The 23,471-nt window shown below is 49.7% G+C and overlaps 1 protein-coding gene across 2 annotated transcripts in view; it reads right to left on the bottom strand.

Annotated features, from left to right (window-relative positions):
• The window catches only part of FGD5 (FYVE, RhoGEF and PH domain containing 5), a 127,347-nt gene extending 115,555 nt beyond the window's left edge, over positions 1 to 11,792 (bottom strand). For both annotated transcript variants that reach the window (XM_045831916.1, XM_045831917.1), the window contains exons 1-2: positions 11,339 to 11,792; positions 362 to 3,023 (exon numbers count right to left, since the gene is read on the bottom strand). In XM_045831916.1, coding sequence (XP_045687872.1) covers positions 362 to 3,023; positions 11,339 to 11,351 — 2,675 coding nt within the window. In that variant the 5' untranslated portion in view covers positions 11,352 to 11,792. The remainder of the gene's footprint in view (positions 1 to 361; positions 3,024 to 11,338) is intronic.
• Between the last annotated feature and the right edge of the window lie 11,679 nt (positions 11,793 to 23,471).

Below are 23,471 nucleotides of genomic sequence, written 5' to 3'. Positions count from 1 at the left end.
TTCTCTCTTGATGACTTTCCCAGGGAGGAGTAGTAAAGCCATCTACCCAGATGAGAAATATCCCCCAGGTAAGGCAAATACACACACTCACATTTGTACTGAACTCAGCATTTTAGGTAATACTCTCACACAGATTATCTATTCTGATCTTCTCAAACACTCTGCCCTGAGGTAGAGTGAATCCCATTTCACAGATGATGTAACTGAGGCTTAGAGAGGTAACGCCACTCACCTGAGTCACACAGCTAAAAAGAAACAGAGCACGAAGCTAAAAAGCAAGTCCTTGCTGTCCCCTACACCTAAATTTGCCTCTCAGACAATTACACTTGCTAAACAACAAAGAAAACCAATTTCACAGTACCTTTCCACTTCTTGGTCTACACTCTGTGGCTTGCTCTCGAAGGCATTGAAGCTGCTCATGTCCACATAGCCATCATTTTCATTCGCTGTGGACAGGGCTCTGCTCTGGTCTTCAAACAGCTTTGTAAATGTCCCAGCCCTTGCAGGCCTCCGGGGTGGAATCTGGATATTCTCATAGTCCGAGTTCATGGCTGGAATGTTCTCATAGTCTGAAGTGTCAGCATTGGGGAATGAGATGGACCGGGGCTTGGTCAGGGGCAAGGGCAAAAACGGGGGCCGGGAGCGGTCTTCGAAGGACTCTACTCGGGACACTGTCTTGCTGAAGGGGACACCTTTCCTCTTGCCATCCCTGTAGAAAATGAGAGAAGACGGCGATTCAGAAGCCCGGAGCTTGCCAGTCCGAGCCTTAAGCTGAGGGGAGTTACTGAGGCTCCTGCGGTCAATTTCCAGAAGCCGGGAAGGCCCATGGTAGCTGGATTCGGAAGAGGACCTGGAAGAAGACACGTTGACATCCACATGCACTTTGTTTTCTGTTTTTTTCTTAAAAGTCAGTGCCAGGAACCGCTTAAAGGATGACTTCTTCTTCTTGCTGTGCTTGTCTGGGGGCTCGCTCTCAATCAGGAGTGAGGGGGAGCTCTTTGTGATGGGCTTCTTGGTGATGCAGGCCAGGTCGAAAGGTGGTGGGATGTCGACCACGGAAGATGGTGTTGAAGTGCCGCTGGACGGAAGGTGGTTTCTCTGGGAGAAACTCCCAGAGGAGCCAATCACACAGGGCAGAGAGAGGTTGTCATCTTTCCTTTTGATTCGATGGTCGTCTAAGCCACATGCCTCAGGCTCCCTGTACACAGAGACGGGGATCTCTCGGCCTTCTACAGAGAATGAACGAGGGTAGAGAGTGAAGGCTCTGGGCTTTGCTGGTAAGGCCCTGCTGGCTTCCTGTGGCTTCCCCTCCAATGACAGAACCATCTTTCTTGCCTCCTCGGTGGTACCTCCAATGCCCATGGCTGACAATGAGACAGCTTCTGGTACAGTTTCTTCTGGGACAGTTTCTGGGACATAGCCAGCCACCTTCCCAGAGTGGGGCCTGGCCCTTGAGATGATGTTCTTTCTGTCAGTGGGGACCAGGCCACCCTCAGCATCAGAGTTCACTTCTTCTTTCGAGCCGTAACCGCTCAGTGCATCTGATGCAGCCTGTGTCTCAGGCTTTTCTCCCTCTCCAGGGTCAGTCCCGCACACCAAGTCGACTCCCATCTCGTAGGGGTTGGTGAGCACATCGTCTGTGGCATCCTCATCCTCTGGCAAGATCACCACATCAGGGACGGAGAGACCCTCCCCGGTGCCATCCTGCAGGGAACCACGCTGGTCACACAAAGTTCCAGCCACGGTGTTCTGGTCTGCACATTTCCCCGACTTTGCTTCCTGCCCTGACTCGAAACCTTTCACTGACTCAGAAAAAGAAGAGTAACTTTCACTACAGAAAGAGGTGCTCTCTGTAGGGAAGAACTCATAGGGACTTCCTGAGAGTGAAGTCACGAAGTCATCCACACAGTCATTCTCGAAAGGAATGATCTGGCAGCTCTCCTCCGCAGGTTCACCTTGCACGGAGCCTTCACCTTCTTCAGCGACCTCTCCCTCCTCTTGGGTGGCTGCTGCCATTTCTTCCTGATCAGTTTTCTCATCTTGGTCAGGTGGTTCATCCTGGTTGCCATCACCTGAGGCATCTTCACACTCCTCCTTAGAGATGTCATGGCTTTCTGTGACTATGTCCCCCTCCCGGATGCCTGTGGCCAATCCTTCATTCTCCAGGGGTTCCTCATTGGCATCTTCAGCATCCCCCTCAGTGGGCCTGTCAGAATCCACATACTCATCTGGTGCCCCTGGTTCTGTATTGGCGCCACCTTCCTCACCATCCTCCTCTGCCTCCCTGGGTGTCCCAGGCTCTGTGCCAGGTGCTTCTGGACCCTCTAAATCGACTTGAGTTAGAATGATATCACTCGGAAAGACTGCCTCTCCATCCCAAGGGCCCCTGTCCTCCAGGTTGTACATGTTGTGTTCTTCCACCAGCTTCTCTTCCTCCTCACTTGTGAGATTCTGCTCCTCTGCCCCTGGGTCTTGGGCACAATCATCAGCATCCAGGTTCTCAGGAACGGGGACCATACCTTCATCAGCCTCTCCACTCAGCACCACTTCAGCTGGGACTGCCACTTCCTCAGCAGCTCCTGTCCCCTCCTCCTCAACTCCTTCCTGGGGTTCCTCTTCCCCAGTGGCATCTGGAGGCACCATGACTGCATTCTCCACAGAGTCCCCATCCCTGGGTTCATCCTCTCTGGGTGGAGCTCTGGGGACCACAATGTAATCTTCATCAGCCCCGGCCTCGGAGCACTCCAGGTTGGACTGCTGCTCTTCATAAAGCCCCCTGTCTACACAGAGCAACTTCCCATTACTGCATTTGTTCAAGCTGTTGATCATGTACACACTGGCCCTCCACTCGTTGGGGGTATCCAGCCTAGGCTTAGGAGCAATGGGGGGTTTCGGGCCCCTCGACATGGAGCTGGGACTGTGAAGACTGTCAGGTCTGGGTGATGAAGGGAATTTGGGTGCCGTCACTGGTGTGAGGGGACTGGTGGTCTTTGGCTTGGGAGCAACTGGTGGTTTTGGTGAATCTAAAGGATGAAAATAGAGAAGAGAAGGAGACAAAAAGTACAGTTACCTTTATTTCCACTCCTACTTATCATTTTTGAGATAGCATTGAAGATGGTTTCTCAACTCATGTGAACCCAATTCACCATGCTTTGTCTTAGGTTTGTCTCCACCATCATCTTTAAAATCCCTTGGTTTTCCACTAAAGATCCATTCTGTGAACAAAGTAGCTAGACCTTTCTTCTACACACAATCCCACTAATAAAACCCAAATGAATGACATCTTGTACCTGTCAAATAAAGGTGTGCAGATCACTGCACTCATTCATTCAACAAGTATTTATTAAATACTTTCTATGTGCCAGATACCCAAGAGGCAATGTTGAACTTGGCAGTCACCATCCCTGCTGCCATCATAGAGCTTACATTCATTCCACAGTTAATTCCTTGAATACCTGCATCTGTTTGCATAGCACTGTAGACAGTAGGGTCTTCTAGGATCAAGAAGAGAAGAACACCTCTGCTGACTACTCACAGTTGAGTTATGGAGACAAAACTAACAGCACAATTGGAGGATAGAGCTATACACCCTTGAAATATTATAACTGAGTAGCCATTATCTCATTCCCTCAATAATGGCACACCCAAGGCTTGTGACAGTGATGTATTATATGATTCTCCTGAGGGTCACCTCTGAATTCCACATGATGCAGACTGGTGTCCAGCTGAGTGCCCTGCATCCAAATTTTACAGTATTCTGAATTTTATGGGAGAAATGATATGGTATTCTACAATATGGATGTTTGCAAAAGGCCTCTTCCCTTGTGAATGGTGACAGTCTATTAACCTCAGCAGAATAAATGATGTGGTACAAACATACATGTAGTAGGAGTTCAAGAAGCAAGAGTTGCTATGGCTAGGGAAGACCTCTTGGAGAAGGAGAAATTTCAGCTAAATTTTTCAGGATGGAAGGAACCTGGACAAGTATAGGGTCAAAAGAGTAGTCACCTACTTCCAGTTCAACATGTCTCCCACCACAAGCCAGTCCATGCCTCCTGCCTGAATCTCTGAGCCCCTTGGTCAGAGTGAGGAAAGCAGATTTCCAGGAATGTAACTCCATCCTGACAAGCCCATTTCAAAAGAACTGCCTGGTTCCCCACTGCCCATGGATTAAGATGTATAAATCTCACTTCAACCCAAGTCTCATCCCCCAGTCCCATCCCCTCTGAGGCTTGCGTCTGAGACACAGCAGCTTCAGAACGCCAGCCTGGCTGTGACAGAAAGAAGGTGGAACAGAGGGGCTGGAGGTCTGTTGGCAAATTCTTCTCTTCCCCATGCATTTGACTCTCAGGTAAATCCTTGAAGCATCTAACCCCAGTCGAATCTAATCCAGGGCTGTCTGACAGAAATATAATGTAAGCCACATTTATATTTACACAGTAAGTTTTAATTCTCTCATATCCATATTAAAAAGTCAAAACAGAACAGGTGAAATTCATTTTAACAATATGGTTTTTGAACTCAATATATCTAAAATATTATTTTGAATATCATCACGTAATCGGTGAATCATGTTTGGATCACTGTGTAACCATGATCCAAATACAAAATACACAAAATTTATTAATGAGTTATTTGACATTTTTTAACTAAGTGTGTTTTATACACACACCATGTCACAGTTCAGACTAGGCACATTTCAAGTGCTTAGTAGCCACATGTGGCCGGTGGTTATGGCTGGTAGGTCAGCACAGCTCTGACATGAGACATCTCCATGGGACTGTCTCATTGGCACCTCAATTCAAGATGTCTGAAGCCAAAGTCAATAACATGTCCCCACACTGGCAGGACCACGTTAAATTCAGCTGAGGCCCCAAAGGAAAGAAAAAAGGCCTGGAGAGGTAACAGTGCAGGGTTACAAAGCCCGTGCACTCCATTCCTAAAAGGGTTTCATTTCAGAGCCCTTTTACTTATACTTTGCACATACGAGTACATCTAATGAACTTGGTTGTCTGGTTTCCCAACGCACAGCTAATTAGAAGGGGCAGGGGGAGAAAGTTAAAGCGGGAACACTGCCAGCTGTAAGATGTGGTAGTTGCGAGTGGGAAAGGAAGAGAAGAGGCACAGCTGTTGAAGTACCCACTGTTAACACACTCACAGCATCGACCGCCTAACCTGCATCTACATCTGTCTGCGTCAATGCCCAGACCTTACACATACAGGTAATAACCCAGTATCTTCAAGATGTAATATGTGACTTCCCAACACCTTGCTTCCATAAGCAATCAAGTATATCTTCTTTTAGAAAAATATCTGTCCATATTAGGAGGGAAAAAGCCACCCAAATCTGGAGCTTAAACAACTAAGCTCACTGTGTAGTAACAGAGTGGTCCTCTGGACTGGCTGATCCAGGTCCAAAATATGGCTTTGCCACTTACATGCTATGAAACTAAGCCTCAATTCCCTCATTTGTAGAATGGGTGCAACAGTAGCACCTACTCTCAAAGGGCTGTTGTGAAGATTAAAAGATGTATATTAGCCCTGAACAGTGCCACTCTGTTGGATAGCGTCCCGCAAAGTGAAAGGTTGCCGGTTTGATCCCTGGTCAGGGAACATGCCTGGGTTGCAGGTTTGGTTCCTGGTTGGGGAGCTTATGAGAGGCAACCCATCAATATTTCCCTCTTAAATTGATGTTTCTCTCCCTCTCTTTCTCCCTTCCTTTCTCTCCCTCCAAAAATAAATAAATAATTTTAAAAAAGATATATATTAAAAGTACTTAGTAGCAGGCCTTCACATAGGAGCACTCAATAAACTGTAGCTATTATTGTTCTAATAAAGTCAATCTTTGCCTATCCCATATTTTCCTCTGGGATAAGCCTTGCTCTATACCAATATGCAGTAGTATGTAATATTAGCTTCACGCTCTGAACATCAGGTGTCAGGTATGGGCATGAAATTATTCTTTGGGGGTGGGGACTCTCATTTCTTATCCTTAACAGGTGGTATTTCATATGGACACCATGAGGCCTGACAGAGGGACAGAAAGGCCATGAAAAACGACCATCACATTGGCTGTATCACCTCCACCCCCACCCCATCCTTCATCCAATCAAGCTATTGATCTGTGGGCGCCATCTCCCTGGGAAAGGTTACAGTGGGTGTCTGAGGCGTGATCCTGCAAGAAAATGCCTTCCCTTTAGAGTCCTTAGGAGTGATAAGTATGCAGCAACCAAGCCCTGTTTCCAGCTCTGAGATCAAAGGATGCCAGAATCAGAAAGGTGTCATTGAAAGATAGGGAAACTGAGGCACAGTGAGGGCAGATGACTGGCATGGAGTGACTCAGCAAATCTGGAGCAGGGCCCAGATAGAATGTGGGTTTCCTGCTATAGGCAGTTGAACCGCTGCCTTGACCCTTTGGCCCCTAAGCATTTCCTCTACAGGAGGGGCTCAAGACTCTTAGCTTCTGGTGAGGCAGAGGAGAGAGAAAATGAAGGGAAACTGAGGCCAAAGAGACCAGGAACAGCTAGCCAGGTAAGAAATTTAAGTAAGGCTGAGTCTAGACCTCAGAAATACTAACTGACCACAAAGTGAATGACTTTCATTAGCTCCCACCCAATTTCTTTTAATCCGACTCCATTAAATAGATATTTATTGAGCACCTACTACGTGCCAGGCACTTGTCTAGAATCTTTGGGTACATCAATAAGTGAAACACAGACACTCTCTTTCAGGGACCTTATCTTCTAGTGGTAGGATACAAGCAAATACAAAGGGTATCTTACATATTGTATGGTGTTAGATGATCACAAAGTCTAAGCAGAAACATTAGGAGTTGAGGGTTTTTCCAATTTTAAGTAGAGTGACCAGGATAGGTTTCATGGAGAAGATATTACAGCAAAGACTTGAAAATTGAGGGAAACCAGAACCTATTATACACGGCATGTTCCAGGAGGTAAGAGTGGCTGCAGGGAAGTGAGCAAGAGAGAAGGAGAAGCAGGAGATGAAGTCACAGGGGCCATGGGGAGGGTGTAGATTGTGAAGGGCCTTAAGAGGGAGAAGGATATGACACGGTCACTCAGGATATTGTGTTGATATTAATAGAAGAGATGAGGATGGATGCAGGGAGACCTGTGAGGAGCTCTTGCAATAATCCAGGCAGGAGATGAGAGAGGTTTGGACCAGGCTGACATCAGTGGACATGGTCAAAGAGTCAGATTCCAAATAGGAAGGTACAGTTGGTGGGATATACTGACATCTGGATACGGGGTATAAGAAAAAAGAAAAGTCAAGGACAATAGCAAGGTTTTGACTTGGAGCAACTAGAAAAGTGAAGTTGCTACCAACTGAGCTGGAGAAGCCTGCATGTGCTAGGGTGGGAAACAAAAATTTCAGTTTGTACATGTTAAATCTGAGTTACCTTTCACACACCATGGTGGAGACGTCAAGTGGGCCCTTGGGTATTCTGGTCTGGGTTCTGGGAGAGGTATGGCTGGAGGTATTCATCACAGAGATGGAAGGCATGGACCTGGTGAGATCATCAGGCAAAGCAGTGTGGACCGAGAAAATAGCAGGACCAAGGAGGGAGAGAGAAGGAGCCAGCAAAGGAGACTGAGGAGGGAGCAAAGAGAATGAAAGGAGTGCAAAGGCTTCCAGCTCTGCTCCCTCACAAAAAGGAACCAGATAGAGCCCCTGCTCTTGATACACAGTCATCTGAGTCTCAGACCCACTCTGCCTGGAGAAGCTCAGAGAAATAGCACTGGGGTGCATGCTGAAGGACAGGGAGGATTTCACAACTGAAAAGGAGGTTGAGTATTCCCAGTAGGGGGAAGAGAGTGTGAAGAGGCCCAGAGGCAGTTAGATGCAAAGCCCTTTGGGAGTGCAGTAGAGTTCAGTTTGGCTGAGGTTAAGTATAATGAGGGTAGGAGGATTACAGGATAAACCAGAGCTCGGGGTTCCTTCTCTGGGTTAAACTTAACTTCTAACTACTCAGAACCCAGCATGGATGGAGCTGCTACCTCCTGACTCCTTCCGGTTGCTGAATGAAACTTCTCTCTCCCTGTATCACAGAATCTGGGGGTTATGACTTCCCCCACCTGAGTTATCAATGCCCAGGACCTCCTGGCAATGTGCTATACCTGAGGATAACTTGAATGCAAGCACCCTTCAAGCCAAGATGCCAAGAGTTAACTGGGGGGTAGGGGAACCACAGTGACAGGAGGAAGAGATTTTTAACAGCTTCTGGTGATAGAAATCATCCCCAGCCAGCCCCGTGTATGAGTTTATATTTTCTTTCTCTGCTTTAATTAAATATCTGTCACTCACACATTCATGCTTGCTGTTCCCTTGTCAGCTATGTAGAGGTTCAACTAGAAGGGGCATTGGAAGAAGTACTGGAATAGGAGTCCAGAGCTCTGATCTCCACTCCTGGTTCTGCCCTTAATTGGAGACAAGTCCCTTTTCCTCCCCGAGCCTCAGTTTCCCTATTTGTACAGTGAGAGGACCATACCAGTCGGTGTCTGGTCTGTTCTGGCCGACTACAACCTATTAAAGTCACAGCTCTTCTTACATCCTGTAACATCCCTGTCTTTAGTCCCTGAGTCTGTTTCAACTGCAGTTCACTATACTCCCCTTGGAACTCTCATAACCATATGTTCCAAGAGTAATTATCTTCCAATTTCACCTTCCAATTGCATCTTAATTTAACTTTCATTCCTGGGCGCCTGCTGGAATGTCCACACCAAGCTTGATGATTTCTAATTAGGCTGCTGTTAAGCTAGTCCAGTGATCCGCAACAGGGCTTTTATGGGAAGACAGCATGGGACAGAGGGGGAAGAGCACAGGCCCCAGGCTCACAAAGACCTGGACTTCAATCCCAGCTCTGCCACACGTCAGCTATGTGATCTTGGGCACATCACTTTGCCTCTCTGAGCCTGTTTCTTTCTTGGTAACATGGAAGAAATACCTCCTTTTTTCTGAAGGATTTTGAGAAGTTCAAGAAAAATAATATATATAAGATGACTAGCAAAGTCAGTTGGCAAACATTTCCTGTGCACCTACTATGTGTTAGACACTGGATAAAAAAGTAGGCTCTCGAACTGGACAGTCTGTGTTTCAGTCCCATATTGGCTCCCCATCAAGTCAGTGACCATTAAATCCCTACAGCTCAGTTTCCCATCTATGAAATGGAGATAGTAGGAGTACTCACCTCATCAGGTCAATGTGAAAACCAAATTGATGCATGTATAAAACACTTAAAGCAGTACCTGATTCATAGTAAGTACCCAATAAATATTAGGAGGTATTTATTGGTCACTTATAACGGGATAGACACCATTCTAGGCACCTTACATGTTTTATTTTATTGAAGCATAAGAACTCAATGACCAAGATCTTATTATCCCCATTTTTCAGATCTAGAAACTGAAGCACGGAGAGATTAAATAACCTGCTCAAAGTCACATGAAAGTATATGGTGGTTCTGAGATTCAGGCCCATGGAGTCTGTGAACCACAATGCTACATGACCAGGAAATTCAGAGCATGGCACACAAAAGTCATTACGTGAGGTTTCTATCATTGCCATCACACAGAGAAAGGAAGCAGGTTTATGCTGGAGACAAATTACAGGATGGCTGAACCCAAGAGTAGCAACTGCTAAGATTTACTGGGACCAAACCAGCCTCTCGGTTTATTCCGGCTCACTCCATCCCCCAGATTCTCAGAGGAGGAAGGGCTTGCCCAAGCAGCGAAATGTGGGAAAACTGGAACTGCTCTCACCATTGTTTTAAAGCGAGTTTTATTAGGAGGGTAGGAAAAAGCTAGCCTCGCTCTGTCCAGACTATGCCAGAACAGGCAGGCAGCAACCTTCTTCCTCTAAGGAGTGGCTGGCTGGGTGCTGAGACCCATTCCAGCCTTTTCGAGTCCCACAAAGTGGCACCCCTGCTCCTATCTCCCCCTTCATCCTGGGACCCACACTCTGGGTGTCCACTGACTCAGCAACAAAAGGGCCTGGACACAGGGAGGTGGCTGCTGCATTCCTAAGTCCCCAAGTGGCTCCTTTTTTCTTTAGGTTAGTCCAGCCAATGTCTCCAATCTGCACCTCAATCCTAAGACAATGACTTTTTTCATTTAAAAGAGTTTAAAAAGAAAAAATGCATAACACACACACACACACACACACACACACACACACACACACACACACAACAGCAGCAGCAGGATATGGTTCTAAGACAGTCAAAATGGTGGCTTCCTGTTTCTTTAGGGATGTCTGTTTTGGCCTACGGCTTCAGACAAGGGTGTTGGTTGGGGAGAGGACTGCCTTTTGCTTAAATCCAAGAGAAAAAAAAGAGAGTAACAGTCGCTCCTTGGCAAGCGGAGGAAGCAAGTTAGCTAGGACTCTTCCCTTGCTAACTCTTTGAGGGAACTTTCTGCCTTCCCAGTGGATGGAGTCAGGAATCCCAGGAACTAGAGTCCAGGCACCGCCCATCTCTGAGTCTCAGTCGCTAAATCTGTTACAGGGTATTCCTCTGGAAAGATCGCTAATATTTACTGTCAAATGCATTCTGGATTGCAAAGAATCCCTGAGCTGGCGAGTCAGATTCACAGCCCAGAGACGTGAGGGATGGGGGGGGAATGCCTGGAGTGCGGCTCAGCCTCCACCAGGGTTGTCCCCTTGGCTTTCGGTTCCCTGGGAGAGGCACAAAGTGGGCCCCGGCCAGGGTGCTGCCAGGGAGTGGGGTGCTGCTGGAAGAAATAATTTAGGACATTTTAGTCCTACTGAGAGAGTAAGCTCCAAGTCTTGGGGTCTGGAGGGAGAGAAAGGAGCAGGAAATCTCTTAGGGGTGCGCTGGGAGTGATGAAGGACCAGAAATAGACCCCGATGTGGGGGAGACAAGGACGGATCCCGTGTGCCAGCTGTTGTCCCGGAGGGGCCAGCGAAGGTCTGGCGGGGACCCCGAGGAATGAGATGAGGGTGTAGAGACTCAACCAGGTTGCCTCTGCGAATGGAGCGTCTGTCTCCGCTCCCTAAGGATCCCTCATTCGGGGGCCCGCCGTGGGAGTGGGATGAAGGCGTTCACGGGCAGGGTGCGGCCTTGCCGAGACTGAGGGGGCGTCCCTGAGGCGGGACGACTGGGACGGGGGCCCCAGATGATTCTCAGCCTCCTTCGTGAGGGGACTCCGGACCCGCCCATATCTCGACAGAAGCCCAGCAGAGTAGGAAAGGTCGGGATTCTCGGCCGTCGCTCCAAGGCGCTCCACCGGCTTCAATTTGGAGCTCACGGCCGGGGCCCCTCACGCGAAGCCCTCAGCGCCCGAGGTCGCGCGAAGCCTCTTACCTGCTCTGTTCATCTTCCAGCGCGAGGAGCCCGGGGCCGCCCGTCGGTCCGTCCGTCAATCCGAGCTCGAGCACGCACCGCGCCTCACTCCATAGTCGCCCCGCGGGTCCCGCACCCCCTGGCGCCCGCCCCGCCCCCCGGCGCGCGCCGTACTTCTTGAGGGGCGCAGGGCCAGTAGGGGCGCGGGGTGCTGAGCGCGAGCCTCCAGGGCTGGGCGGGGCCGGGAAGGGGGCGCCAGCGCCGGGCGCGCGAGGCGTCGCGTACACTTGGACCCAGCGCGGGGCTCTGGGCAGCAGGGGCGCGGGGCGCGAGCCTCCGGGGCTGGGCGGGGCCGCGCGGGCAGGGCGGGGAGGGGGCGCTAGCGCGCCGCGTGGGGGGCGTTGGCCCAAACAGCGCACGGTGTCGCGTCCGCTCCTGGCTCTAGGCTCCGTGCCGGGCTCGCTGCGCTGACCACTACCCCTCCGTCTGCGCTCTGCCGTCGCCGCTGCACCTCCGCCCCCTCCTAGACGTTTCCTCCCGCTCCCGAAGAGGAAGGCTTTTTTTCCCCTTTCTGCTCTGTCAGGGATCGAAGGAGCCGAGGGGCGAGGCGTCCCCGTGTACATTTAAAGGGACCGTGGCCATGGGGACTCCGGGGGCCGCAAGAGGTTCAACGGACTACCATCCGGGCGGGGGCAGAACCGGCGAATTGATCTTGTGGGGACTTCCTCGTCCCGTTTCCAAACAGATCATCCATCTTTATTTTCATGGACCTTCCTTCAGTACTGCACCAGACTCTGCTGAGCGCCCAGAAAGACAGCCGCAAATTCTTGGTCTCGTGGAGCTTAGATGGGAGACACAAATGTGCAAACCAGCATGGGAATTGTTAAAAGTGCAATTCTTGAAACCCTACCCAGACTCACTGAATCAGAAGTCCTGTGTTTAACAAACCTCTAAGGTCATTCTGATTCAAGCTGAAGTTTGAGAACCACTGGAGTAGAGAATGGGTGATCAAGGAAGGCCTCCCAGAGGAGGTGATGTTGAAAGGGAGACCTGGTTGATGAGGAGCCTGTTTTTGTTCTCGCACCGCACTGTATGACCAGCACCTCCCTGAGATAACCCCTACCAAGCCTCCACCTCGACCTCCCAGAGGTCATTCATTCTGCTTCCCAGGATAAGTGCTGGGATGGGGACAGGAATGCACAGGGTGCTCTGAAGTGGAGGGTACTTCAAGCAAAGGAAAGGCCTTTTGGGTAGAGGGAATAAGTTGGGCAAAGATTTAGAGGTGTAAAAAGGCATGGCCTGTTAGTGGAGCCTGAGGTGGCTGACTTAGGGAAGAGAGTGGTAGTGTCCTGTCATGAGGTACAGAGGGCCAGAGTGAAAGGTGCTCTGACTGCCATTCTTTCTGTCAGGTGATTTCAGATAGTCAGATGTTTTCACTGCATAGATGAAATACCTCTTGGCTTTAAGCATCGGTGTCACTTAGGAGCTTGTTGGATGTACTGAACCTCAGGCCCAACCCCAGACCCACTGAACCAGAATCTGCATTTTTAACTAGATCTTCAGTTGATCTGTATACACATCACAGTTGGAGACAACCTGCCCTGGATAACCCACCCCATTTCTTTTTAACCAAATATGCTTCAAAGTGTACAGAAGTAGAGAAAAGACATCCCAGTTTCCCCAGCCTCTCCCTGGCATGAGAACTTAATCCCTGACCTCTCTCTCCTTATTCATACATTATTGGAAGGTTGGTAGGTTTCTGAATACCTGAGGGCCTTCTTCACCCAGCAGAACTCCTGGTGTGTATGAAGTGCTCACTAAAAATATATGATATGCATGAACGTCTTATTTGAATTGTTATATAGCTAGTTGGTGCCTGGCACACAGAAGGTATTGAATGCCCATGTACTGAAGATAGGAATGCATGAATTTCCATTAGGTGATACGAAAAGGCCCCGAGAATGTTAAACTCTTTTTTCCCAGTCATTATCTTACATAGTATTTTCACACTCCCAAGCACTTTCATACACCTAATCAGATTTGTTTTGTTATATTTTTGTCATTTAATGTCCATAGTATGGAATTAGATTATGCACACTTTCAGGTAAGGACCTAGAGTGTTCCTCAGTTTCCCAAAATCAGGAATTGAACTTGATTCTTTCTTTCAAATGACCTTTTCAGCTCTCAGCTACCACAGAGTCCTTAAGCCTCTATCCTTTTGTGGAGAAATACTTATGCCTCTGGAATAGAAAAATCTATGACAGAATTTGTGTTAGTTGGGCTGTTAATAAACTCTATGGATCCCTTCATGGAGATGGTAGAGATGGAGATAGAGAGGTGATGATGGTGGAGGTGATGGAGGAAGTGATAGTGGATGTGGGAGACATGGTGTTGTAGTCGAAGACAGAGGAAATCAAGGTGGTGAGGTGCTAGAAGCAGCTGTGAAAGTCATGGTGAAGATGAAAGACGTGATGTAGTTGGTGGTGGGGGAGGAGGTAGTGGGATTGATAGATGCAGTGAGATGGACTTGAGGTGATGGAGTTGAGTAAGGCGATGGAGTTGGTAGAGGAGTTGGTCAAGGTGGTGGGGTTGGTCAAGGTGATGGAGGTGGTAGAGCTGGTAGTGTGACAGGGGTGGTGAAGTTGGTTAAGGTGATGGAGGTGATGGAGATGATGGAGTTGAGTGAGGCCATGGAGGTAGGAGGTGATGGAGTCGATAGAGCTGATGGTTGAGAAGGTGGGGGTTTATTTGATGCAAAAAGAAAATATGTCTTAAAAATTGAACTTGTTTTTGGACTTAGCAATAGAACCCAAATAACCTAGGACCCCAGGGCAGGAGCAGAAGAGGGAGGATCAGATCATTTGATCAATGACCAATGTTACCCTTTACTGTCAGGCCTGTGTACAGGAGAAGGGAGGGCAGGAAGAGACCTCAGTGCTTTGTTAAGCCCTTTCCATGACTGTTGAATTTGAGATTTTAGGCCTAAGCAAAGTCTACTTAAAAAGATCACAGTACCAGTAACAGTTGGGAAAACATGTAGGTCTGAACTTGTTGAGCTGAAACCATGTGTCAGGGTAGAGTGATGGGCTCTGAAGCTGAACGGCTCATTCCTTTGTTTGCTCTTCCTAACAAGGGAAAACGGGTGTGAAAGACCGTACACTCTAGAAACATCCGGTGCTAATGCTAGTGCTTGGACTTGATCAGTCCTTATGGAATGAGCCATAGCCTCTCACTGAGCTAGGGGATGGCTGTAAGTACCCACAAAGGATGTGACCAAGGTAGGATGTAGTAAGGGCCATCATCACTCCTGTTTTGAGCCTTTCACACATGTGTATTCTTCTTGAGAATCCTATAAAGAGGTAATGATAGCCCCATTTCACACATGGGAACACTGAGGTCTGAACAGGGAAAGCGATGTGCCCTTTCAGCCAAGCCAGGATGCACAGCCCATTCACTCTGGGAACATGGTCTGAGTTTCTAACTCCCAAAAAGTCCTCCTAGGTTTTCACATTTTCCAAATCACCCTCAACATCTTAGCTGTTCCTCCCAGCAGACCATGAACCACCCACGGTAGGTTTTATGCCCACTTGACAGACTGGGAAACTGAGGCCCATAGGGGAAAATAACTGGCCTATGATCATACAGCAAGTTAGGGGAACTGTGAAGGGTGGAATCCCTACCTCCTGACAACCAGGCCCAAGTCAGAATTATGTGGAGCCCGAAACCATGCACCTTCTCTAATGGTACAGTCTCTTGCTTTGTTTTCTGAGGGCAGGACTCTCTTTGCTTTTCTGAAGGAGCCTGGAAGGGTTGGGGCATGAAACCTTTAGTACAGATCCACAGTAAGAGTCAGACCTTCCTGACCAGGACTTCCTTCTCTCTCCCTCTTTCTTTTCCTCCTTTCTTTCTGTCTGCCTTGAATAGTCAGAATGGCCAAGCAGAGTCCACCTTCACAGTGATGACCCACCCCACATATGCAGGAGCCTTGGAAGGGGTGTTCAAGGGAACTGACACCAAGGCTCTGATATGTCCAAGGAACAAGCAGGCGGCAGCCTCAGAGTGTGAGGAACCAGGAGTGAAAGGCACTTTGATGACCGGCGCATTGCCAGATGAGGAGGCTGTACAATAACAGCAGGCAATAGTAACACTGATAATCATAACCCATGCTGATGCTACATCTACTGAGCACTCTCTTCATATGCTTTCTGTGATTATGTGACATGGTTTTATCATTATTTCCATTTCATGGGCTCCACATGAGAAAACTGAGTCAGAGAGATGAGAGACTTACTCAAGACTCAGAGCTAGTAGTGAAGTCAGGACTAAACCTAGGTCTGTCCCTATAGCCTGTATTGGGCAAATGTGGTATACTATTCACAGTATACCACATTTGCCCAAGATCACGGTGCCAGAATCAGGACCACAGTCCTAGGTGGCTAGTCTTCTTCCTTTCCTCCCTCCCCTCCCTCCCTCCCTCCCTTATTGCTCCCCTCCATCCCTCCCTCCCTCCCTTCCTTCCTTTCTTCTTTCCTTCCTTTCTTCCTTCCTTCCTCAAAAGTACTGAGTGCCTACTCTGTGCCAGGCACTGGGTCAGGTCCTAGGTAAAAAGGCTATACTCGCTCTGGCTTTCTCGAGCTCCCAGTCCAGCTGAGAAAGCAGGACACCCAATGGCCAACCGCCCATAAGTTTGATGAGAGCACTATTGGGAGAAACACAGACTCCCCTCAGATGCCTTCAGGCCTCTGGTATGAGGCTGACCCCACTGAAGCCCTGACCTCATACCTCTCACTCAAACACACAGAACAGCATAAAAGATCAGGATTTCCCTGTCTTTTCATGATTCTTAGACCAATGTGGATAATTACCTCCCTGCACACAGCTTAGGGAACCTCAGATAAAAACTGCTGAAACCTAGCTCCCATCTGCCTGAAGCCTTGGCAAAGTGCAGAGCCAGCACCACAGCTGGATGTGGCCGTATGCTCCAGAAACAAAGGGCGTTGTAAGCTCACGCAAAGGTGGCATGGCCAAGCCTCCTGGACAGGCTGTAGAATGCAGTGGTAGGACCCACACTGACCTAGGGGCAAGCACCAGCCTCAGTTTCCCCATTGGTAAATCATAATATAATAGTATTTGCTGAGTGCTTATTTGTGCTAAGTGTTTTGCATATGTTATTAAATCATTTAATCCTCTCAACAAACCTATGAAGTAGGCAATGTTATGGCCCCCATGTTACAGATGGGTTACCACGGCACAGGGAGGCTGAAACATCTTACACAGCTAGTAAGGGGTGAGGATCCCACCCTGGCTCTGGAAACGGCTTTCTTATTCACTTCAGGCCACTGGCCCCATCAACTGAACATGAAAATAGTGTCTGCCCATTAAATGGGATAACTCATTCAGTAGGGGAGGGAAGGGCACAGGAGGTACTCAATAAATGACCATTACTTAAATGTCAAATACGTAGTTGGTGCTCAGTAAATGTTTGCAAAGTATTCTGGGAACTGAGGCACACAAACCCCGCAATCAGACCATGATAGGGACAGGGGGGAGCATTTATGGAGTGCCTGTTTTATACCAGAATGGATGAGGGGGGCAAAGTGGGAGCCTTGCAGGAGCACAGGGAGGCAGCCTGGGTTCTGCTTCCTGCCCCAACCCAGGGGAGGTGACATTCAGGGCTTTGTTTCCCACTGAGACAAGGACTCTTCCAAAAAACTGGGGCCCGATTGGAGGCCACCTTCCCATCCCACTCGATAGCTAATTCCCCCTTGGGCATCCCATTTTGCAGGAGGAGCAGGTATATCTTTTGTCTTCAGGGATAAAATGCATGTTATGCAAAAGGAAATGACCCTGGCCCTGCAGCCTCTTCAGCCACTGACCCCCGTGTCCCCGCGGCTTTGGACTGCTCACCCAGCAATGCCACGGCTGCGACAGCATCAGCTTCCAGGGTTTATCTTCCCCTGGAGAGTCATTGAATTGCCTTCCTGGCTCCAGGGCTGGACAAATCTGAGCCAGACACCTGCGGGTGGACAAGTCTTCAAAAGACCACCCTTCCCTTCCTGTGCCCCTAAGATTGGTGGGGGGAGCCTCAGATAAGTTCTGCTCAGGATCTCCCCCACCTTGTCTCCACACCCCCTGCACACACTCGGGCCAGGCCTGAGGAGACGGAGGAGTGGGGGCTCAGAGACCCCTGGCTCCAACAGCTGCTGGTGTGGTGGCCTTAGGCAGGCCTTTCAACTCTGTGCACCTCCGTCTTCTCCTCTGTAAATGGGAGTAATGAGGGCTTTCTCTTGGGTCGTGGTGAGAATTCAAGGAAGGTTAGTTTCCCTCTCTCTTCACTTTCCTGACCTTGAAGAGCTCACAGTTTGGTCTAAGAGAAAGGCTTGGGGTCAGCTAACAGTGATACAGTTGGGGGTGGAAACAGGGGACTGAGTTGAGCTGCGAGGCTAGAGAAGAGGAGGTGACAGAGGGCTGGGCTTTAAAGGCTAAGTGGCATTTTCCAGGTGGAAGAGGAGGGTTACCATTCCAGGTAGGTGAACAGCCTGAGGATGTGCCTGTGGGCATGGAAGAGGAAGGAAGGCAGGGTTGGGGCAAGGTGAGAAGTGTGCTATGGTCACAGCATGGGATGGGTGTGGGGACCAGCTCTCCAGGGGCAGGCCAGAGAGTTTGGACTTTACCCCTCAGGTGATGGGGGGCCTAGAGTATTTCTAGGGGAGGGAGTGACAAGGTCAGACCTGTGTGGCAGGGGAGTTGGAGGGACAAGCCTGGAGAAGGGGTGGCTCAAGGAGGCTGGGGCAGGGGCCCCAAGAGAGATTAGGCCTGAATTCATGAATGTTCCTTTCCCACAGTTTTGGGGGCTCAAATGCATGCTGGGAAGGCTTCCAGGAGGAGGAAGTCTTTGCTCTGCACCTTGGAGGAATTACACAAGCAAAGGGGAACATGAGAGGGCATGCCAGGCAGGGGATAGGGGTGGAAACTTCGGGGCAATAACCCAGTTAGACTGAAGTGTCCAGCGTGCAGGGCGGGAGTGCATGTAGATCACAGGGGCAGGCAGGGGCCTCAAGGGCCTTTGTCCAGCAGGCCTTCAGCTCCCCGAGGAAGGGCTGAGCTCTGGGGGAGGGGAGTCTGGGCTTAGGCAGGACCAGCTTGGAGTTTTTATCACCACTGGGTGGGATCCAAGGTCTGTGGAGGAAGTGACCACCCTCTTCCGGCCAGCCATTTTTTTTTCCTTCTACTGGCCCGTTTGGCTTTTTCCCGAGGCTGCATTTCCACGACGGCCCCTCCTGGCTGGCTGGGTGTGGGCATGGCTCCACCACACACCCAGCAACAGGGGCAACCCGGCCCTGGGCTTCCTGCCCCTCTGTGGCAGGCTGATTGGAGGAAAACAGCCCTCAAGCCTTCTTCAAAACAGGAAACTGCTCTCCCAGCTTCCTGAAGGACAGGAACTGTCCCCATGGCAACCATGGGACAAAGAGGCCACGTTAACCCTTCCAAGGGCGATCTAGTTGAGAACCCTGTCTTACCAACCCCTCGTTCGTGTGGTACAGTACAGACAACAAGGGGTGTCCTCTTCAATGATACGCTACAAGTCTTACCACCTTTCTAGGGAAAGGCAGGGCTGGGATTTATACCCACTGCAGAGATGACAATATTGAGGTGAACTCAGAGGGCAAAGGCCTAGCCAGCCACACAGTAAGTCAAGTGCAGCAGGGCACACGTGTGGGGTCAGAATTCAGTCTTTCTCCATTGAAGTCTTGGCTCAGTGTTACCTGTGTACTCCGGGCAAGTGGCTTAACCTTCCAACCCCAATTTCTCTATCTATGAAATGGGACAGTTAGAGTACCAGCCTTATGGGGTTGTTGTGACCATCTACTGAGGTCAGTCACGCATCCAATGCATAACCACTTACATAAGTTTTAAGGCCCCACAGATACAGCTGTGACAACACTAACAGAAACCTTGCACCTCGTGGGATGGATGTTGTGGTTGGGAGAGGCAGGGAGCAAACTAGTCCACAGTGTAAGCTATCAGAGAATGACCAGACCTATGAGCGATGGTGGGGAACAGAGTGTGGAGAGGCCTTTTCAGCTTGGTGGCCAAGGAGAGGTGAGGGAACCAGGGGAATGATAAGAAGCCTGCCATGCAAAGACTGGGGGACAGCAGTCAGGCAGAGGGGCCAGCAGGACAAAGGCCCAGAGGTGGTGAGGGCTGTACCATCTGAGGAGCAGCAAGGCTCTGGGCACAGACAAGTGCAAAAGGAGAAGGAAGAAGAGGCTGGTCATCCAAGCCTTTGGGTTATATTCTCAGAGCAAGCCTGGGCCACGGAGGGACACATTCTGATTTGCATTTTTAGAGGTTTCACTTGGTAGTGGTACCCCTGGGATGCACCTCTGAGTGATCAAGACTTGGAACTCCGAAAGGTGTCTTTTCTGTGGGATATTTGGATGTGTCCCTGGAGAGGCCTGAATGATAGGGAAAGGCAGTCATTTGCTGTTGCTTTAGGGGCAGGGCAGTGCAGGGACCCCATCGCCTGCACCGTTGAGGAATCCAGCCTTTCCCTTGACAGCCTACCAGGGCATACACCTCCCACCCTCAGTGCCCAAGGGCTGCTTCGAGTAGGCCATGGTCACAGCTCCCAGCATTGTGGTGCATTCAGCAGCTGCTCAGCAGGTGCTTTGGGAATAGCACCTGCTCTGCTTACTATGGTCTCCAAGAGCTGGTACCCACAACCTCGTCAGGGACCCCTTTCCACCTCGTCTCCTACCACTGCCCCTTTTCCCTCAGCTCCAGCCACACCAGCCTTCCTCTCCATCCCTGACCCTGCTCAGCTCCCTTCAGCCCCAAGGACTTCGCACCGGCCATTCCTGCTCTCTAGAAAACACCTTTGCAAGTTTCCTCATGCCTGGGTCAGCTTCCTCCATCAGTCAGATCTCAAATGCCACCCTTTCACAGAGGCGTGCCCGCCCCTAGTCTCTCACCATCTCATCACCTTGTGTTTCTTCTTTGCTTGTGCTCACCCATACCCATATCTGAAATCATTGTCCCATCTAATTATCTATTTACCTGTGTGGCACATTTGTCTTCTCACCTAGAATGCCAGCTCCAGAAGGGCTGGGCTGCGTGTCCCTCACTGGCTGCCCTACTGGCACCTGGAACAGAGCCTGGCCCGCCATGAGCACTCACTGTAATATCTGTTATATACCCAACAAACAGACAGGGACAGAGACACCCTTCAACACACACCTGGGCTCAGCACCAAACTCCCACTCGCCCTGAAGTCTGAAGGGACTGGTGGTCTCTGCCAGCATGAGCTCCCAAGAGAAGTTGGCTGGAGATGATGGGAGGAAGGAGTAAATGTTTACCCTGTGGAGGAAGTGACACTTACTCACAATGAACAAACTAATATTGTCTCACTATGTTGCCTCTACTATCACCAAAAACTGCACTGGGGCTAGCACACCCAGGGGAATTTATCATTATCCCCATTTTTCAGATGAGGAAGTAGAGGCTTAGAGAATCAAAGTCTTGTCCCCAAGACCACCCAGCTGGGAAGTGGAAGAGGTGAGGGGAAACCCAAGACTGGCTTCTAAGAGCCTGTGCCTTTTTCCTTACCTCCCACCAGCCATAATGGGCCTTGGGCAGAGGGAATGATGGAAGTTGATTGAGTTTTTGAAAGATTTCCTTCCAGGATTTGTCAAGGCCCCTGCCACCAGCCACAGCTCGGTGTTAACAAGGGCACCCAAATGTCTTGGTCTGGAGAATCTTCTGGGCTGGTTACAACATGAAGTCCAAAGCCCCATCCCAGGCCCAGTGAGTTAAGGTTCTCTGGGGTTGGGACTGAGACTCTTCATTTTGGGGAACATGGAGTTAAGGCTTTGGTAACCCCATTAAAAGGCTAGTGGAGCCTGGGATGGGAGGAGCACAGAGACCCCTTTTTAGACAAAGAGGCTTCAGGCTGGGTCATCAGACAAGAACTGACCATTAATAACTCAAGAAATGTGTAGCAATGATCAAACTTGCAGGGCTTGTCCACACACTGCTTTGCCCACTGCAGGGCCAGGCAGTCCTGGGAAGTCCCTGCCAAGCAATCAGTTCTGATGTCCTACCTCTGATGCCACCTGCCCTTGAGTTCCCCCAGGGAGCAAGAGCCCACGTCCTCACAGAGCCATTTTTTCCTCATGGGATAGCTCTGCAGAACGGAATTGTCAATGTCACCTTCCCGATGCGCAAGGCGAGACTCCTGATTTATTTTCCCCATGGAGCTCCAGAGTGCAGAGTGCGTTTCTCTGCTGGCCCCGAGGCAGAGGGTGAGAGAGATAGCGGCTCTGGAAAGACGGTATTAATCAGCTTAATAAGCGTGTGTGCACCGGTGTGGCTGTGTGCAGAGAGGAACCCGGGAGGCGATGTGACCCCCTGTCACAGACACCATCAATTGCTGGGGTGAACCTCCTCCCACGTGAAACCCAGACACTTAGATAAATGAATCAGGCCCAGTCAGGGAGCACCATTAAAACGCTCGGGCTCTGGGCGCCAGTCCATTGCCCCATGGCCCCTGTCCTCCGTCCTTCCAGTACAGGCTGCTGTCAACTTACATGGTTTCCTTCAAGAGCTGCCTCCCAGCTGCCTTGTGGCAGAGGGCTGCAGGCTGAAATCAGACCCCCTCCAGCTGAGGGGGAGGGGGGACAGTGTATGGGGGAGGGGAAGAGGACCTTTCACATGTGGTCTGGCAGGATCCGTGCACGAATCATTCTAATGACCTCACAGTGTGAGCTGAGGACAGAATTTTGACAGCTCGGAGTCTGTACAAAGTTGTGGGCTATGCACTGGGGTTTGAGCCCCAGCCTCACCGCCTCACCACTTCCCAGCTCGGAGCACCACCCACGTCCCTTCCCCTTCCGGGTGTTCCTCTTCTTATCTGTAAAATGGGGGCATTTCTAGCACCTACCACACATGTCCTTTAGGAAGATGTAATGAGATGATGACCCTCAAGCACTTAGCCTGGCGGTGCCTGGGACATAACTTCTCAGTAAGCATTAGATATTATTACTAAGCATTCTTAATGAAGTTCCTGGCACACGGTAGGCAGTCAATTAAGATTTGACAGGTTTAGCAGGTAGATATTTGCTTGAGTTTGTGAAGGTCTAAGCCACACACCATTTCTCACTGACTTGACAGTTTGGTTAACTAATTCTTAGCTATTTATAAATACAATCTTTTCCCATTTCACTTACGAACAGGGAGCAGCATCCAGCCCTTGCTCTTCAGGGACAGTGTCCTAGGGTCTAGTTCAGCTCTCACTTCTAAAGCCAGAGGAGGATTTGACACTATTTGTAAACACTTTATCTAGGATCCTAATACCCCTCACCTTTGGAGATGTGGGCTTTGTATCTCCTCAATATGGCAGACCTGTGGTGCTTCAAACATTATCTGTTTAATCTCCATGAGCACTCCCCATGGCAGGTATGATTATACCCATTTAACAGATGAGGACACTGAGGCTCACAGACTTGCCCAGGGATTCACAGCCCATGAGCAGCAGAAGCTCGTGATCCCAGTTCTGTTGTAAGCACATCGTTGGTGTTTTCCCCACTGCATTTAACTCAGAACTTCTCAACCAAAATGTAGATAATTTTGGTTGAGCCAGCTGCAGCACCTAGGAAAGGGTAAGGGTTTCTGTGGGAGAGGTACCACCTAAGATGGGTGGTAGGGCAATATTCACAACCTCTGGCTTTTCCCCTCATGTTCATTTCGCCTTCATTCATCAGCACCTCTTCGTGCCAAGTCTTAGAGGGAACCAAGAGGGGTCAGACACACAATGCGAGCGATGGAAAAGCATCATTGGTTTTTGCCTCACACCTAAGGCCAGCTACGTCATTTATGGTGCAAAATGAAAATGCAGTGTCTCTTGTTCAAAATTAAGAATTTCAGATGGTGACAGCAGAACATGGGGGTTTAAACCAAGCATAGGGCTCTCCTGAGCGTGTGCCCCTGTGAGAGTGCCCCGGTCACTCGCCAGGAAGCTGGTCCTGAACACGTCAGTATTGGGGAAGCAGCATCTCGGAGTGTCCAGCCCCCAGCTCACAGCCAGGCACCAGGTAGGAGCTAAACACACATTTATGGAGTAAGTGAGCTCACCCCAATTCTGTGAGATAGAAAC

This window comes from Phyllostomus hastatus, unplaced genomic scaffold (assembly GCF_019186645.2).
Source record: "Phyllostomus hastatus isolate PE091 unplaced genomic scaffold, TTU_PhHast_1.1 phas_contig_16, whole genome shotgun sequence".
Taxonomy (NCBI): domain Eukaryota; kingdom Metazoa; phylum Chordata; class Mammalia; order Chiroptera; family Phyllostomidae; genus Phyllostomus; species Phyllostomus hastatus.
The sequence above is the reverse complement of the archived record's forward strand: the minus strand, read 5'-3'. Positions and strand labels throughout refer to the sequence as shown.